We start from the raw sequence: 20,031 nt of genomic DNA on the forward strand, positions 1-20,031 counted from the left end.
TCCAGGGAGACAGTCTTGGAAATTGGGCATTAGGCCTGGCTCTGTACTATTTAACTTATTCTTGTACTCTTAATGAAAGCAGAAGGCAAATGAACAATCCAGTTTTCTTTTAGAACAACTTCTGTTCAACAGTGAGTGAGATGAAAGGTGAGCATATTTTCAGAGCTCAATCATATCCCATTCATAGCTGCAAGTTACAAAGATAAAACTCCTTGGGCTAACTGAAGTTCTCCCTGACTTGACGAACAGAAATACCTTACTTTTTTGATGAAGAAACTCTGCAGCCAAAGCTGCTATGTGGACATAACACATTGCTGCCTGGAAAAGGAGACAAAGAAGGAACCGTGAGATTGTGCTCCAGGGGTTTGGGAAGGCTTGTGTTTAGGAAAAAGTCATAAGTAGTCACCTCTGAAAAATCTCCATTTTTTATATGAATCTTGGCCATGCTATCAAGCCAGGTTTTCCTGAGCTCTGGGGTACTTGTCTAGGACTTGGCTAAGCTATACTGGAGATGAATTAGCATTTCGGGGTCCTTCTCATGCTCCTTCATTTGAGCCATGGCCATAAGAACAGTATGGATTCCCTTGGTCAAGTCTTTGACTTCTGAGGGAAAAGCAGTTGCCTAATATCAAAACAAACAAAAAAGACATGTTTTTCAATGTTATCTGTGTGCTCTAAGCCTAAGCAGCCCATCCTGGGAATAACATAGAACTTTTACCCCTTGTGAGGAATCTTGGTATTAGGTTCTTGGTTCTTGGCATGTGGGCATGCCTAAAGAGTTTTAAATTAATTCTTTAAACAATATTCTATTATCTCAGGCTTCAAAAGCAATGAGTTTGATGGTAGTATATTCCTAACACATAAAAGTACAGACTCTGGAGCCAGACTATCTGGTTTTGAACCCCACCTCCTCTGCTGTCAATTCAATGTCAATTAAGGTAATCCATATTCACTTTTGCTGTGTAATTTTAGTTACAATAGTAACTAAAAATTGGTATCTTACTATGTACCAAGCAGAGGCCTGGACACTTTACATGTTTAAACTTTATAACAACATTATGAATTAAGACTATCATAATTCATTTTACCAATGGGAAAACTGAGATACATAGCAGTTAAGTAGTCTGGCCAAAGTCGTGAAGTTGGTAAGTGGTAGAGACAGGACTGACATCCACACAGGTAGGCTACAGAGCTCATGACCTTAGTCACTCTTCCATCGACCCACTTCCATATGCATTAACATGAAAACCAATTTCCAATTATGGAAATAAGAGTTTATGAATCACAGAACACTCTGAAGAAGTTAAATACATCATTACTTTCTCTTAAAGGTTGCTTTTGTCTTCAAAAATAGGAAGTTAGAGGTTCCTATTCACCCCACTGGAGTAATCACAATTATATGTCGGGTTCTGAGAAGAGGAGTAGGGACAGGTACAGGCCTTAGGGAGATTTTCTATGTGAATATCACCAAAGGTGGAAAAAATAATTTTCAAAAGAGTCTTCTTTAAAGATGACTTTTAAAAATTGTTATTGGTGTGTGTGTGTGTGTGTGTGTGTGTGTGTGTGTGTACAAAGTCTCTTCATATACATTAATAGAGGTTTCATTTACTGGGAGAAAGCTATACCTTTGTTGTAATAGAGTTTATTGGTAATGATTGCCCTACCAGAATAAAACTGTCATTTCACAAATGAGTCATGAAAAAGACTTCCTATCACCGAGGGCTAAAACAAACCCCATTTACTTTGAAAAGGCTGGCAGTCTAACTTTTATATAACATGGAATTAAGGATGGTAAAAAATGGAAAATACTCTTAGGGTATGAGTAAAAGATGCTAAAGGACATAAGCTATTTCTGTGCTCATGGGATTAGTTGGAGCATATACTGATTTCCTAAAGAACCAGTAGAACTGGCTGAAAAGTTCTATTTTCCCAGCCTGAGACTGGCTGGCACTATTCAGTGTTTTTTGTTTTTTTTTTTTCAGTCTAAGCAACATTCCTATGGGAATATGTTTTGGTACAAAGATTCGACATGTCCCCAACATCAAGTATGCTATGACTGCAAACTTTTTTTTTCCAGATTTTACACAAATTGTCAAATTATGCTGGAAGATGACCTTTCCCAAGAACAGGGACAATTCCTCTGGGAGGAAACATTCTCTATTGGCAAAGGAGTCTTCTTCCCTTCTACATGTACATCACTGAAGAACAGAACCTACTCTCCATACAACAGAACAACAAATAAACTTTTACAACGTTTTAGGTTTTAAATATATAGGTAGGTCTGAGGAGTGGTGGTCAGGGTCATGGGTTTGACCTCAGCCAACGGCTACTTAAGAACGATAGCCTTGGACATGGGTTTGCCAATGAGTATCTCTGGCAAGCCCCAGTTAACAGATAATTCTTTCATCTCAGAATATCATGTAGTAATGAATCCCTTCTGTGCCATTTCTCATCTGCTGACAAAGGATTCAGCAGCTATCAGCAACTCTAGAAAGCGATGTTTTGTGAAATTTCCAACTCAGTGTTTAATTAACCTATCTTATAAATGGTAACAACGGTTGAAAAAAACCCATTTCTTTGTTGAGTGAGTTTAAAACTCAACCCCAGAAAAAATTCAAATCCTATCATAATTAAGTATACAGTATAGTCATTCATCCATCCATTCAACTAATACTGAATATTTACTGTGTACCTGGCAGTGTTCTAGGAGCTAGAGGTACAGGGATGGACTAGACAAAGCCTTGAGCTCTGAAGCTCACATTCTGTACACTTGATACTATATAAAAGTTGTGAATCCAATGCACAGTTTACCTTGAGAAGTGAAACTCCGCTGAGAGTGAACATGGTTCTAATTTTTCACTTACAGTGAGAACATACCTTCATAGGTCTGTCACTGTTTGCAAAGTTATTGATAATGAATAAAGACTCCTGAAATCTCGATCCTCCACTTAGTGCTACATCTGCTATCAGCTGGCTTACAGCAATTATTATCTGTGGAAAGAAGAAAACACCATCTTTCAAATGTCTTTTGAACACATGTTGCTTGTTTTCTTCAATGTACAAACCCATAGGCATTCATACAAAATGCTTCTTTTAAAGATATTAGAGTTCCAAGAAAAGCTACTTTCTTCTTTTTCGAGGGGTTTAAATTCTTCTATTGAAACTGCAATGGTAGGGGCTTCAGAATCTGCCTGCCAACGCTGGAGACATGGGTTCGATTCCTGGTTCGGGAAGATCCACATGCCACAGAGCACCGCGCCACAACTAGTGAGTCTGCACTCTGGAGCCCGTGAGCTATAACTACTGAGCCCACATGCCACGGCTACTGAAGCCTGCGTGTCCTAGAGTCCATGCTCTGCAACACGAGAAGCCACTGCAATGAGAAGCTGGCACACAGCAATGACGAGCAGCCCCTACTCATTGCAAATAGAGAAAGGGCTACACAGCAATGAAGAATCCAGCACAGGTAAACATAAACAAAAAAAAATTTTTAAGCTAAAGACAAAGTCATATCATAAAAAAGAAATATCAAGTTCAGTAAAGCTACAAGATACAAACAAACTTAATACAGAGAAATCCCTTGCATTCCTGTACACTAACAATGAAAAATCAGAGAGAAATTAAGGAACAACTCCTTCACTACTTCAACAACAAGAGTAAAAACCTAGGAATAAACCTACCTAAAGGGACAAAAGACTCAAAGGCAGACAACTATAAGACACTGATGAAAGAAATCAAACACAACACAAATAGATGGAGAGATATGCCATGTTCATGGATTGGAAAAAAAAATCAATATTGTGAAAATGACCATACCCATACTACCCAAAGCAATCTACAGATGGAATGCAATCCCTATCAAATTACCAATGGCATTTTTCACAGAACTAGTACAAAAAATTTTACTATATGTACGGAAACACAAAAGACCCCGAATAGCCAAAGCAACCTTGAGAAAGAAAAATGGAGCTAGAGGAATCAACCTTGCTTACTTCTGACTATACTACAAACCTACAGTAATCAAGACAGCATGGTATTGGCACAAAACCAGAATTATAGATCAAAGGAGGTTCCTAGTTTCAAATTTTCTTCAGAGTTCTCTTGGTTTGATGTGAAAAATCTTCCAACCTCATAGCACAGCTAGACCTAAAACCGTTTTCAAAATTAGTCAACTGATACAATGGTAGATACAGGTATCTACCTTCAGTATGTTTGCTAGTTAATAGTTTTGGCAAAGTTGGGAATAAATGACATTTCTTTGATGGTTTCTTATTTCTTTTCACTAGTCTATCTCAGTGTGCTGGACTTCCAACTCCAGTGCCTCAGCTCTCTCCTTTGTTTCTGACTAGGCCCTATCTAAATAGTTTATACACAGTAGTACATGTTATAGCCTATACATTACATAATGATAACAGTATAATGCCATGTAATGGTGCTTCTAGGCCTCAATGATGGCTCAGCTGTAAAGAATCTGCCTGCAGTGCAGGAGATGTCGGTTTGATCCCAGGGTCAGGAAGATGCCCTGGAAGAAGGCATGGCAAGCCACTCCAGTATTTTTGGCTGGAGAATCCCATTAAGAGAGGAGCCTGGTGATCTATAGTTCATAGGGTCGCAAAGAGTCAGACACGACTGAAGCAACTGAACATGTATGCATGGTACTCTTAAATCTCTCAGGCTCCCTTTAATGAATGCTTATATGATTCAGGCTAAGATGTTAGTGGCCAGAAGCTTTACCCCTGGCCCTGATAAGCAAGATACTGTAGGAGTTGGGTGTAGGCTCTTGAGTCCAACTGACCTAGATTCACACTTTGACTTTATCAATTACGCACTGAATGCCTTTGAGAAAATGAATTAGCCCCCTGTGCCTCACTTTCCTTAAAGGCAATATAGGGATAATAACAATACCTATATTATAGAGCATTGTGAGGATTTAAAAGATCATAATCATAATACTACAAGTTAATCAGTTTATTTAGCACATAGAACCAGAGTCTGCAATTTATTAATTCATTTCTATTTGAATATAGGACTTGAGACAAATTGATGTTTTAACACAGAAGAATGGACCCTAATAGGGAAATTCAAAAATATCAGCACACTATTTGCAGAAATGCTTTGGAAGAAGGTGGTATTCAGGTGACATCTCTATGAAAGCAAGTATTAGACACCCTAACATATAATGCTAGACCTAGTATCCAAAAATAACTAGATACAACATTTTACAGAAAGCATATACTTCTATCAGAGTTTCACATCTCTCATGACGTTTCTAAAAAGCTACTTATGTCCGTTTCTTTATTTATAACCCAGTCTCCAACAAACAAATGCAATGGGACTGACCGTGGCAGGAAAGATAGAAATATGACCAAGCATTTCCCATATTACAAAGAGGGCAACTGAGCCAAGAACTCCCAACTGTGTTTCAGTTCACACCTGTTTCATCACATAAGCAAAAATTATGGAGATGTTGAATAACAACTGCCATATACTAAGTATCTATTCTGAGCTAGGCATTTTGTGCCTGGCACTACACACACTTTATTTTTAACCCTCTTTATAAACCCCACAAGCTAAAACATACTTGGCCTCATTTTACAAATGAGGCAAATAGTTAAGACAAACTGAGTAACTTCCCTGCCACTGCTGCTGCTGCTAAGTCGCTTCAGTCGTGTCCAACTCTGTGCAACTCCATAGACGGCAGCCCACCAGGCTCCCCCGTCCCTGGGACTCTCCAGGCAAGAACACTAGAGTGGGCTGCCATTTTCTTCTGCAATGCATGAAAGTGAAAAGTGAAAGTAAAGTCGCTCAGTCATGTCTGACTCTTAGCAGCCCCATGGACTGCAGCCCACCAGGTTCCTCCATCCATGGGATTTTCCAGGCAAGAGTACTGGAGTGGGGTGCCATTGCCTTCTCCGGAGTAACTTCCTTAGAGTCACATATTAAGTAAGTAGCTAAGCTATGATTTAAGTCCAGGTAGGTATGTTTCCAAAGTCCATGTTTTTCACTAAACTTTGAGACTTCACTCATTTCTTAACTAACTGGGCATGCCGGAACATGATAAAACACAAGTAACTTCATTTGTTACTTAATCATCTCTTTAATACTCACCATAACCATATGAGGTAGGTATGGATATTTACCACTGTATTACTTATGAAGCATCTGAGGTACTGAGAGACTAAAGAAGTCCTTGCTAAGGTCACACAGCATGTGATACTTGTGGGATCTGAAAACTATGCTCTTAATATCTCTGTTCTCAAGCTGTGTTGTCCAGTAGAAATAGGATATGAGTCACATGTGTAATATTGAATTGTCTAGCAGCCACATTAAAAAGTAAAATGACACAAGGGAATTTTGATTCATTTTACTTAAACCAATATATCCAAAATATCATTTCAACATATAGTCAATATAAAGCAATTGAGCTATTTTACTTCTTTGCACTAAATGTTCAAAAGTCAATATGTCCTGAATTGAGACTAGCCACATTTCAAGTACCAGATGGCCCCCTGTGGCTAATAGCTTTGTATTAGACTGGGGAGTTCTAGATCTTACTGTAGAGAGGCTAAAGATTGAACAGAAGAAAGAGAAGCTTCGGTTTTCACTGACCTGCAGATGTGTCCTTAAAAAGGTTTTCCTTTTGGTGTATTCAAAGTTGTTTCTCATCAGAAGACACAAAAGCGCAGAGGCTTCATTCCTGGTTGAGCCAATCTTTGACGTGCAGCACTTTAAAACCTCGTAGCAAAACGCAGCACACATGTTTACCCTTCCTTTGAAAAAGGCTGAGGGAAACTAAACAATAGGAAAAACATAAAGAATTATCTGAAAAACCATGAAACAGAAATCAATCAACTATCAAGTACCTACAGTATTCTCCCTAAAACTAAGCTGGGTGCATTGAGGATACACAATCAACATAAGATTAGGGCACCCCTCTGGAGAACCCAAGCTAGATAAAAACATAAAGACCAGCATGTATTAATGAAGGACTGAAATGATGACTCATTTCATGAGGATGGTCTCAATTTGGGCCATAAAAATGGGAAGGCCAATCTGCATTACTTACTCTTTTGCTTTATATTTAAACAGTTCCTTATATTATAAACTTCCAAATGCTGGGAAAATTATATCTATTCAGCAAATAAAGTTGATCTTTTAACAAAATGGAGTATAGATGAAGTGTACACACACAAACATAAACACGTGCATCCTCTACTCATAAAAAGTGCTGAGCAAAATACAGGTTCGCATAGAAAAAGTACACAAGTGACTATCTAATCCTCAAAACAGGCAAGGGACTGCTACTTTTGGAATGTATTTAGTCTGCTTTGTGGAATATAAGCTGTACATAGAACATAGGCTTATTGCAAACTTCCATGCTGACATGTCTCGGCAAGTGAGTACTTAGCTGCTCCAGGGTACACAGTGGATTTTTTTCAGGGAGTGTGAAGATAGATTATTTTAAAATCATTCTCAGGAATATTGGATTTAAACCCATATTATAGGAATCAACGTAAGGCTAGGGCCTAATTTCAATATTATTTCTCAGAAATATTGAATTTAAGCCCATATTATAGGAATCTATCTTCTTTTTATCACCTTAACACTAAGGACAATGCTTCTTACTGTTTATGCGTCTTCATCTATTAATGAACATTTAATAAATGTTTTCTAGCTGGCATGAGAAAATCTCATCAATGGTTTCAACAGATCAAATAAAGCTTGTTGGGCAAGATACTCCTGTATGAAAATACAGGAAGGGAAGGAACAGCGGTAGAGTAGTTAATCTGCTGTAGGAAGTCTTCTATCGATCACTTCTCTGAGTGGGCAATGACCAAAATTATCAATGACCTTGTAATGCCAATTCCAATGGACTCCCTTTCCACCTTATCTTAATAAGCCACTCTGTGTTGCATAATAATGCTGATACTCTCTTCTCCTTTGGCTTCTTTCTTGCCTTTCTTCCTATTTCTGTGACTGCTCCCTTTCATCTCCTCCATAGACTCCTCTTCCAACCCCTTCTATGTTGCTTTTCTCCAACATACTGCTCTTAACTTTTTGTTGTTGTTCTTGCTCTTCCAGCGGAACTTAAACCACTCCCAGGGCTCCAACTGGCACTGGTATGCTGATGAGCTCCCTAATTCACTCTGTTCCAGCTAAACTGAACTTTCAGTTCCCAGAATTTCAAGCTCTATCCCTTCTCCCTAGAATGTTCTTCCTTGAGCTTTTCAAACGGCTGGCCCCTTTTCATGTTTCAGGTCTCATTTTAGAAGTGACAAACCCAGATTCCAACTACATGACATTCTGGAAAAGCAAGACTGGGGAGACAGTAAAAAGACTGTTGATTACCAGGGTGTGGTGGGGAGGGGAGTGGTGAATTGGTGGAGACTTTTAGGGCAGTTAAAATACTTTGTTTGATACTAAGATGGGTACATGCCATTTTTCCAAACCCATGGGATGTGCACCGAGAATGAGCCTTAATGTGCACTGTGCACCTTGCAACACTGTTGTTGTTTAGTTGCTAAGTCATGTCTGACTCTTTCGAGATCACATGGACTTTAGCCTGCCAGGCTCCTCTGTTCATGGGATTTCCAAGGCAAAAATACTGGAGCAGGTTGCCATTTCCTTCTGTAGGTGATCTTCCCAGCACAGGGATTGAACCTGACTCTCCTGTATTATCAGCCAAGTTCTTTTTACCACTGACCCACCAGGGGAGCCCATGAGGAAGATTATTATGTGTTAATGTAAATTCATCAGTTGTAATAAATGCAGCACTCGGGTGGCAGATGTTGATAATCAGGGAGACTGTATGTATGTTTGCGGGGGTGGGGATATATAGGAAATTTCTTTATTTCCCATTGTATTTTGCTGTGAATTTAAAATTGGTTTCAAAACATAAAGTCTTAATTTAAAAAGTTAAAATATAAAAATAAGTGACAGACCCATCAAAAGTAACCCCCACAAATCATTATCCTCTATTTCACCCCTTGGTTTTTTCTAAGAACTTGTTCTGATTACCATTTTATTTACTAATTTATTTTCTCCCCCCCTTCCACCCACTGAAATCTGCATGAGAGCAGAGATTATGCTTCTGTACTATATTCAAAGAGATTTTCCCATACCTGCAACAATTTTCTTAGTACAAATCTAATTATGTTGCTTTCCTGCTCCCCAACACCTAAAAGATGAAATCCAACTGAAAAACATGAGGATACAACCCTCTGGTCCTCACTGACCTCTTCAGTCTCATCTCAGCTGCTGAGTCCAAACTAAATCCTAACTTGAGTGCTGCAGAGAAATGTTGCTCAATTAGTGTTTCCTGTCCTTCCATTTACCCTCAGTTCTCTGTAGGCTTCTTTTATCCTAATGGTATTTCTGATGCGCATCAATGTGTCCTTTCCTCTACTGGACAATAAGTCTTCACACTGTATCCTTGACACAAAGTCTGACACCAGGAATTACCCATCCAGTCACTGTTCATTAAATGAATTATTTCTGAATCTCGTTCCCTTAGTTTCTTGTCATACGCTTCCACTGAACTCAGTTTTCCATTTATTTCTTTATTCACAAAATTGCAGTAAAGAATGGCAATTTAAAAATAAACCTTCAAAATCATCTACTTTTCTATCAATTTGGGACAATAAGTTGCCATGCAAATAATGACAAAAAAAAAAAAAAAAGTTGCTCAGCTAGCCTATTCCACAAATCAGTTAACTGAATTTGTCTTGTTGGAGTTACACATACCAGAGTGGAAGTCTAGACTGTGCCTTTCCATAATTTTAACTCCGTCTAGATTTCTGATGCTTAACAGACCAGCAATAAATATTTTGCTGAGTCATATTTGTTCCTAAAAATCTAGTCTAAAGTTTTAGTTTACATGACGTAAATGGCCTGAAAATCTGGAGCCCACAGATACAATTAGCACTGAAAGGAAGGATTCATTAATCTAAACATGTATTAAGTGCCTACCACTTGCAAGATATCATACAAAGCCCTGGGGTTTTGTAATTCGTCTCTGCTTTGAAAGTGATTACACATGAGTGCACTCACAATTTATATATCTTCAGCATGATAATACTTTAAAAAGAAACCAAAGAGAAGAAACATTGGCAGTTGATAACTTTATCATGACACTCCTCAAAGGAGCCTACTGGAAAAAAAAAAAAAAGGAATAACAAAATGAAATTAAAAGCATGTGCTGATTTTAGGGAATTCATGGTCAGGCCCGCTTTCTGTATTTTGCTGTTCTGTATTAATGTTTACAAAGTCAGGATTTAATGGCTTCATTAGCTGAGGTTTGGAGATCCTGTTCCCCTGATCTTTCTTACCAAGAAGCAAGGCCACTCGCAGCCACAAAGATTTGTTCCTTACCTTACTAATGAACACTCGCAGTGAGGCAAAGACATGTTTCAGCGACACTTCAGACTGCCCATTTTTAAGAAAAGCAAGATGAATATCAAATACTTTTTCATTAATGGGTTGTGGCCATCATTGTTTAAAAGTTGACTCTAGAAAACATAAAAAAGCTTTTTTTGACAAATAGTTTATGCTGCTCCCCCTAAAATGAGAGAACAGACTTTACCAATACCTGTTCATCAAACCACTGCTTGAAAAATAACAATAAGAAGCTTGCTGCTGCTGCTGCTAAGTCGCTTCAATCCTCTTCGACTCTGTGCGACCACATAGATGGCAGCCCACCAAGCTCCTCTGTCCCTGGGATTCTCCAGACAAGAATACTAGAGTGGGTTGCCATTTCCTTCTCTAATGCATGAAAGGGAAAAGTGAAAGTGAAGTCGCTCAGTCGTGTCCGACTCTTAGCGACCCCATGGACTGCAGCCCACCAGGCTCCTCCATCTATGGGATTTTCCAGGCAAGAGTACTGGAGTGGGTTGCCATTGCCTTCTCCTATAGCCTTTGTATTTCTCTGACAGAAACAAAGTAATGTAAGAATTAAGGAAAACATCAATTCTATTTTAAAATTCTATTATCCAATTTGTTTTAAAATGTATGTTTAGTGTATGTCTAGCCACTGGAGACAATTAAACCCTCTATGAGTAGAGATAATGACAGGTATCACAATTGAAAGACTACACAAACTGTTTAAAGGTTCCTTAGATACTAATTAGGAATAGGCTGCAGAATCTCTTTATGAAGTATTAAATTTGTTCTGATTAATGTGCAACTCAAATTCATTTTTTATTGTGCCAGTAAATAAGATATTTGATTTCAAAATGTGCACTCTTATTCCTTCCTTCTATTCAAATATTTCTTAATTTATTTAACATACATCTCTTGGTAGATGACAGGCACTATCTTAAGTGCTTTAGAAATTTTAACTCACTTTTTGATTGTGAGACTGGAGGTGGAAAGGGGGACTGACTGCATATGGGCACCAAGGATCTTTTTGAGATGATGGGAATGATTGGATCGTACTGACTGCACAACTCTGTAAACTTACTAAAGATATAAAAGAAACTAGAAATTGTAGAGATGAAGATTGCCGGGAGAAATATCAATAACCTCAGATATGCAGATGACACCACCCTTATGGCAGAAAGTGAAGAGGAACTAAAAAGCGTCTTGATGAAAGTGAAAGTGTAGAGTGAAAAAGTTGGCTTAAAGCTCAACATTCAGAAAATGAAGATCATGGCATCCAGTCCCACCACTTCATGGGAAATAGTTGGGGACACAGTGGAAACAGTGTCAGACTTTATTTTTCTGGGATCCAAAATCACTGCAGATGGTGACTGCAGCCATGAAATTAAAAGATGTTTACTCCTTGGAAGGAAAGTTATGACCAACCTAGATAGCATATTCAAAAGCAGAGACATTACTTTGCCAACAAAAGTCCGTCTAGTCAAGGCTATGGTTTTTTCTGTGGTCATGTATGGATGTGAGAGTTGGACTGTGAAGAAGGCTGAGCACCGAAGAATTGATACTTTTGAACTGTGGTGTTGGAGAAGACTCTTGAGAGTCCCTGGGACTGCAAGGAGATCTAACCAGTCCATTCTGAAGGAGATCAGCCCTGGGATTTCTTTGGAAGGAATGATACTAAAGCTGAAACTCCAGTACTTTGGCCACCTCATGTGAAGAGTTGACTCATTGGAAAAGACTGATGCTGGGAAAGATTGAGGGCAGGAGGAGAAGGGGATGACAGAGGATGAGATGGCTGGATGGCATCACTGACTCGATGGACGTGAGTCTGAGTGAACTCCGGGAGTTGGTGATGGACAGGGAGGCCTGCCGTGCTGTGATTCATGGGGTCGCAGAGTCGGACACGACTGAGCGACTGATCTGATCTGATCTGATCTATTGGTTTGTGACCCTTTCTGTTTAAAAAAGAATGCATTGGATGATGTCTTCAGCCCTGCTCTCCTTTCCTTTAAGAAACCAATTAGTAGGTTACAAATTGGCCATAAGTAACAACAAAAAACCAAAACCATACGACTATTTGTAACAGATTTAATCGTAACACTGATAGCCAGAATCCAAGAATGGTGCTCCATCTTTCTGGCTCCTCCCTTGAAGTCAAGTGAAGTGAAGTCTCTCAGTCGTGTCCGGCTCTTTGCGACCCCATGGACTGTAGCCTACCAGGCTCCTCGGTCCTTGGGATTTTCCAGGCAAGAGTACTGGAGTAGGTTGCCATTTCCTTCTCCAGGGGATCTTCCCAACCCAGGGATCAAACCCGGCTCTCCCACATTGTAGGCAGACACTTTACCGTCTGAGCTACCAGGGAAGCCCAAAACCATATGCATATTTGTAACAGATTTAATGGGAACACTGATAGCCAGACTCCCAGAATGGTGCTCCATCTTTCTGGCTCCTCCCATAGTCTACTTAAAAGCATGGGGAGGTGGTTAGAAGCAAGGACTCTTGTGATAACTAGCCAAGATTAAATTCCTGATCTGCTACTGACTAGCTATGTGACATTAAGTTCCCTGTGAGCTTCACTTTTCTCACTTTAAAATGGGAAAAATTATAGTATCTACATCACAAAGCTAGTATGAGGATTAAAGGTGAGTTAATATTTGTGCTTTTAAGTTGACTGAGGTTTAATTTACATACAACAAAATTTACCTATTTTAAATTTATCATTCAGTTATTTTTAGTAAAGTTAGAGTCGTGCAGTCATTGCAATCCATTCATTCCCATCATCTCAAAAAGATCCTTGGTGCCCATGTGCAGTCCTCTTTTCTACCTCCAGTCCCACAATAGAAAAGTGAGTTAATATTTCTAAAGCACTTAGGATAGTGCCTGTCATATAACAGAGATGTCAACTAACAAGAGATGTATGTTACATAAATAAGAAATGTCTGAATAGGAGGAAGAAATAACAATGCAAACCTTGAGACCAAATGTCTTATTTACTGGCATAATAAAAAATGAATTTGGGTTGCATTTTAATCAGAACAAACTTAATACTTCATACAGAAATTCTGCAGTCTATTTCTCATTACTATCTAATTTAGTTTTCCCTTATAAGACTCTTTGAAAAGCACAGGCCTGGTTTCCATAGTAAACCTGGAGGCCTGAAGCAATTGACTGAATTACTTTGAGAAGGGGAAAGAAAAGAAAAAAAAATCTGTGTAATTCAGACAAAGAGCCAGCAAGACTTTTCACTTTTGACTTCTCCCACTACTGTTACCTCACATTATGGTTATATGGGCTCCCCTGGTAGCTCAGGTGGTAAAGAATCCTCCTGCAATGTGGGAAACCTGGGTTCAGTCTCTCAGGTGGGAAGATTCCCTGGAGGAGGAAATGGCAACCCACTCCAGTATTCTTGCCTGGAGAATCCCAGGGACAGAGGAGCCTAGAAGTCTACAACCATGGGGTCACAGAGTCGGACACGACTGAGTGACTAAGCAAAGCACATAGTTATATAGTGTTTATTCAAAGCTCTCTAACATCCATTATCTCATTTTACACCTTCAACAACCCTGCAAGATAACTGCTTTCAATTTCTTCTTCTAGGTTTTAATCCTAGCAATGATGATTTGTACTGAGAGGCAAGCATCTGAATAAAACCAATAAACCCCTGACAAGGGACGCCAGCCAGACAGCCAGCCTGCCTGGATATCATCTGGCTTGACAAGACACCTCATCTCAACAGGTATTTGGACAGACTGAGTCAATCATAATTTAGGCTAAAAATGACTGGATATTTTCAAAAAAGTATGAAAAAACCTGTTTTTAAACACAAAAATAACAGAGAAGGGAAATAAAGAACAAATTATTAACAGTCCAAATCTCTCATTTTAAGGCTGAGTCTCAGTTATTTCTTGAGGTCACACTGGATCTGCCACCCACGTTTCCAGGCTGTATATTGTCACCCTGTTTATTTAACTTATATGCAGAGTACATCATGAGAAACGCTGGACTGGAAGAAACACAAGCTGGAATCAAGATTGCCGGGAGAAATATCAATAACCTCAGATATGCAGATGACACCACCCTTATGGCAGAAAGTGAAGAGGAACTAAAAAGCCTCTTGATGAAAGTGAAAGTGGAGAGTGAGAAAGTTGGCTTAAAGCTCAACATTCAGAAAACGAAGATCATGACATCCGGTCCCACCACTTCATGGGAAATAGATGGGGAAATAGTGGAAACAGTGTCAGACTTTATTTTTCTGGGCTCCAAAATCACTACAGATGGTGACTGCAGCCATGAAATTAAAAGACGCTTCCTCGTTGGAAGGAAAGTTATGACCAACCTAGATAGCCTATTCAAAAGCAGAAACATTACTTTGCCAACAAAGGTCCGGCTAATGAAGGCTATGGTTTTTCCTGTGGTCATGTATGGATGTGAGAGTTGGACTGTGAAGAAGGCTGAGCACCGAAGAATTGATGCTTTTGAACTGTGGTGTTGGAGAAGACTCTTGAGAGTCCCTTGGACTGCAAGGAGATCTAACCAGTCCATTCTGAAGGAGATCAGCCCTGGGATTTCTTTGGAAAGAATGGTGCTAAAGCTGAAACTCCAGTACTCTGGTCAACTCATGCGAAGAGTTGACTCACTGGTAAAGACTCTGATGCTGAGAGGGATTGGGGGCAGGAGGAGAAGGGGACGACAGAGGATGAGATGGCTGGATGGCATCACTGACTCAATGGACGTGAGTCTGAGTGAACTCCGGGAGTTGGTGATGGACAGGGAGGCCTGGCGTGCTGTGATTCATGGGGTCGCAAAGAGTCGGACACGACTGAGCGACTGATCTGATCTGATCTGATTTTGCTTCATGATAAACATGCCATTTCTTTCGTTTTAGATAATACAAGAAGACCCAGTGCATCCTCCCTGGATGAGCAACACATTACATGTATTTTGTGCAATTAGTGGTACATCGAGTGACCGAAGTTATGATTCCCCAAGATACACTGCTGAAATATGAGGACATGCAGATGTCAAGTGACAACAAGACTGAACTTTCTCAGGAATATTGGGAGCTGTGCAAAAGTTAAAAATTTAAAGATTTGTTATACACAGAGTGTTTCCTCCTGACACTAAAACTTGCATGCTTTCATACAGGGTGCTTACATATTTGTAAATATTTAAGCAACTTGAAAGTGCCTGGAAAATTGCACCACTGTGCTTAGTTTGTACTTTTTAAGGTAAATCAATATACTGAGAAGTAGAGCTCGAAACCTTAATTTGATTTGCTTAATTGTTACTTAAAATATTAATGGCACTGTGTAGAATGGTATAATGGCATTCAATAAAAGGCAAAACTTCTTTGTAATTAGAAGTGAAGGAAATAATACTTTGAACTTAGCATTTTTCTTGACAGGAAGCTAAATTCATTATTATACTAGTCCTTGGAGAAAAAAACTGATAAATTTTTCACGAAACATGGATACTTCCAACTGAGGAGATAATTTGAAACCTTGCCTACCAATGGTCTAGACTGAGCTAAAGGAAACAAAAGCATTATGTAAACAAGGAAAATTCCACAAAGAAAAAAAAAAAATATATATATATATATAAATACCAGGCTTACCAATCCTTCGAGTTTTGATCCAATGATGCTAGGTATTCCAGTCAGTGGTCTCTCTAACATAGGAGGCGAGGGATTCCTTTGTGGCCTGTGTTTGCCTAGCAAGCAGTCTTTGTTGCCTAAGCTTCATCAGCTGAGGCTGTCCATAAAGCTAAACAAACATCTCTGAGATTTGCAGTTACTTCTAAGTTTAGCAGCAGAGTCTGAGGGTAGGGATTTTGTAATGATGATTTTCTTCAGTTTACAAGGTTAATAAGGATTTTGATAGAACTTGATGATCACAGCATTTCTTGGGTCAGTATCCATAACCACCACGTATTTAGCAGCTGCTGGCTAAGGATTACATCTCTAACTATGAAGAAACCTCAGATTAACTAAATAATTCAGGAGAAACGAAGATGTGAAGGACATTTTTACCTTAAACTATCCATAAAATTTTGGCTGCCTTTCATGTAAACATTAAGTCCTAGATTTATTTTTCATATGTAGTTTATCCTATTTTATAGACAAAAAAGGAAAAAACAGACACTGAAATATAAGTGGATTGCGTGGAGCTTTGGCTTTTTAAATACTCTGTGAGTAAATAAATCTTAGAGCTTATTATGCACCTGGCTTGGCCATTTTTCTTTACATGTCATTTTTAAGCTTTCAGGAAAATATTAAATTACTTATGAAAGGTTAATTTTGTATTTTAATAAGGGATTCAGAAATTCCAGAAGCAGTCTGTAATTCCTTAATATCTTGGAGTAATGTGAAGTTAGTTTCGCCTTTAAAACTATTCTATTTGGCACATATGTGTAAAAAATCATCACCCAGAGAGAGTGCTGCCTTCTGAGACTGAGGCATCTTAGGGAAACTTGAGTAATCTTATCAGTGACCAGTCCTTATCTTATCCCCCAGCATGGCATTGTGCCCCGTGGGTCATTTTAAAACATATAACAAATGACCCCTGCCCTCAAGGAAGTTGCAGTCTAGTTGAGGAGGCAAGATAGACACAAAAATAAATAACACAAGAATTAACAGTATAAGACAAGATAAGTTGTCTCTGAGGACTGCCAAATGAATGATGCTGTCCATAACTCATATCGTATTCAAGGGATAAGAAGCTGCTGTGAGTTTTAATGTTCAGGGATGACTTCATGGGGAAAAGAAAGCCTTGAACAGGCTTTCAAAGATGAGAAGCTATTCTAGGCAGGAAGACCGTCACAAGCAAAGGTGCAGAAATAATTTCTATAAGTTCAGGGGATGGTGAAGAGGCCAGTTTTGTTCAAGGGAGTAATGGATTCTGAATCTAGAAAGAAAATTCACACCTGGATTTTGGAAGGCCTTTAATACCAGGATAATAGCATTTGGACTTTACTCAATAAACAGAAGGAAACCAGTCAAGGTTTTTGAATGGAGATATTACTTGACTAAACATTAGTTTTATGAATGTAATCTTTTATATTGCGGCCAGATGCTTTTGAGTCCAAGAGAGATGGATATATGGAAGCCAGTTAGATAGTTATTGTAGTAATCTAATTATGAGTCCATAAGCCCATAGATGTGAACAAGAATGGAGAAGAAAGGACAAGTGCAAGAGATACTGTGTGCAAAGACTGAACATGATTCATTGATGGCCAAGGAGACAAAAGGAAAAGGTAAAGATAATTTTGTGTCCTGTGGCCACAGCCCTCCAGGTCGTGGCACAATTTCCCTAGGTTTTTTTCACCAGCTTCCAAACTGAGGGCAGAAAGATATATATAGAGAGAGAACAAGGTGGGTTAGACTAGAGAAAGCCAGCTAAGTATGCCTTGAAACACTGTGTATGTTAGGTATTACTGTTTATATAGTTTAAAGATTTCATGGCTGGTGCACTGGGATGACCCAGATGGATGGGATGGGCAGGGAGGTGGGAGGAGGGTTCAGGGTGGGGAACACATGTAAACCCATGGCTGATTCATATCAATGTACGGCAAAACCCACTACAATATTGTAAAATAATTAGCCTCCAACTAAAATAAATAAATTAAAAAAATAAAGATTTCATGAAGTGATTTGGCCTCTACAGATGAATTCATAGCAAAGAATACATTTCTGCTATACTGATTATTTCTGCAATTAAGCTTGACTCCAGGTTTCCCTGGAAACTACTGTTTTGATAGTCTTTGAACAGCTTGTGAAATGTGAATAAAGTCACCATTAGTAGTATAATTTATCACGACAATGATAAGCCATAGAGAAAGTGAGCAATTCCATGCAGATTTTCTGAGTAACCAGTGCACCAATGGCACCATGTCCATAGGTGTTATTGTTATTGTTACCATATTTATATGAATTGACTGCATATATAAATACTGTAAGTATCTTCTTAGGGAAATTTCTAGGGAAATGTACTACACCATTCAGGTATGATCTAAATCAAATCCCTTACAATTATGTGACAGACAGATTCAAGGGATTAGATCTGATAGACAGAGTGCCTGAAGAACTACAGACAGAGGTTTGTGACATTGTACAGGAGGCCATGGGCAAGACCATCCCCAAGAAAAAGAAATGCAAAAAGGCAAAATGGTCCTCTGAGGAGGCCTCACAACTAGCTGAGAAAAGAAGAGAAGCTAAAGGCAAAGGAGAAGCAGAAGCAGAAGATACTAAGGAGAGGTGCCAAGAATACACAGAAGAACTATACAAAAAAGATCTTCATGATCCAGATAACCACGATGGTGTGATCACTCACTTACAGCCAGACATCTTGGAGTACAAAGTCAAGTGGGCCTTAGGAAGCATCACTATGAACAAAGCTAGTGGAGGTAATGGAATTCCAGTTGAGCTATTTCAAATCCTAAAAGATGATGCTATGAAAATGCTTCACTCAATCTGCCAGCAAATTTGGAAAACTCAGCAGTGGCCACAGGACTGGAAAAGGTCAGTTTTCATTCCAATCCCAAACAAAGGCAATGCCAAAGAAAGTTCAAAGTACCGCACAATTGCACTCCTCTCACATGCTAGCAAAGTAATGATCAAAATTCTCCAAGCCAGGCTTCAACAGCACGTGAACTATGAACTTCCAGATGTTCATGCTGGATTTAGAAAAGTCAGAGGAACCATAAATGAAACTGCCAACGTTTATTGGATCATTGAAAAAGCAAGAGAATTCCAGGAAAACATATACTTCCGTTTTATTGATTATACCAAAGACTTTGACTGTGTGGGTCACAACAAACTGTGGGAAATTCTTCAAGGGATGTGAATACCAGACCACCTGAATTGCCTCCTGAGAAATTTGTATGCAGGTCAAGAAGCAACAGTTAGAACTGGGCATGGAACAACAGACTGGTTCCAAATCAGGAAAGGAGTACGTCAATGCTGTATATTGTCATCCTGCTTATTTAACTTATATGCAGAGTACATCATGTGAAATGCCAGACTGGATAGAGCACAATCTGGAATTAAGATTGCCAGAGAATTATCAATAACCTCAGATATACAGTTGTGCCACCCTTTATGGCACAAATCAAAGAAGAACTAAAGAGCCTCTTGATGAAAGTCAAAGAGGAGACAGAAAAAGTTGGCTTAAAACTCAACATTCAGAAAACTAAGATCATGGCATCTGGTCCCATCACTTCATGGCAAATAGATGGGGAAACAATGGAAACAGAGACAGACTTTATTTTCTTGGGCTCCAAAATCACTGCAGATGTGAAATTAAAAGATGCTTGCTCCTTGGAAGAAAAAGCTATGACCAACCTACACAGCATATTAAAAAACAGAGACATTACTTTGCCATCAAAGGTCCATTTAGTCAAAGCTATGGTTTTTCCAGTAGTCATATATGGATGTGAGAGTTGAACTATAAAGAAAGCTGAGCACGGGAGAATTGATGCTTTAGAACTGTGGTGTTGGAGAAGGCTCTTGAGAGTCCCTTGGACTGCAAGGAGATGCAACCAGTCAATCCTACAGGAAATCAGTCCTGAATATTCATTGGAACAACTGGTTCTGAAGCTGAAACTCCAATAATTTGCCATCTGATGCAAAGAACTGACTCATTGGAAAAGACCCTGATGCTG

The 20,031-nt window shown here is 39.0% G+C and overlaps 2 protein-coding genes across 6 annotated transcripts in view; one reads left to right on the plus strand and one right to left on the minus strand.

Moving 5' to 3' along the window:
* Nucleotides 1-20,031, plus strand: part of DOCK11 (dedicator of cytokinesis 11) — a 509,230-nt gene that overhangs the window by 245,803 nt on the left and 243,396 nt on the right. The window lies entirely within an intron of this gene.
* Nucleotides 1-20,031, minus strand: part of LOC123327573 (dedicator of cytokinesis protein 11) — a 90,719-nt gene that overhangs the window by 35,633 nt on the left and 35,055 nt on the right. For 2 of the 5 annotated variants that reach the window (XM_045164395.1, XM_045164399.1), the window contains exons 2-5: nt 10,372-10,508; nt 6,610-6,792; nt 2,878-2,991; nt 261-318 (exon numbers count right to left, since the gene is read on the minus strand). In XM_045164395.1, the coding sequence (XP_045020330.1) occupies nt 261-318; nt 2,878-2,991; nt 6,610-6,759 (322 nt within the window). In that variant the 5' untranslated portion in view covers nt 6,760-6,792; nt 10,372-10,508. Of the gene's footprint in view, nt 1-260; nt 319-406; nt 623-2,877; nt 2,992-6,609; nt 6,793-10,371; nt 10,509-20,031 lie in introns of those variants that run through there. The other 3 variants (XM_045164398.1, XM_045164397.1, XM_045164396.1) reach the window with 3 other exon arrangements.

Source organism: Bubalus bubalis, chromosome X, assembly GCF_019923935.1.
Source record: "Bubalus bubalis isolate 160015118507 breed Murrah chromosome X, NDDB_SH_1, whole genome shotgun sequence".
Classification (NCBI taxonomy): domain Eukaryota; kingdom Metazoa; phylum Chordata; class Mammalia; order Artiodactyla; family Bovidae; genus Bubalus; species Bubalus bubalis.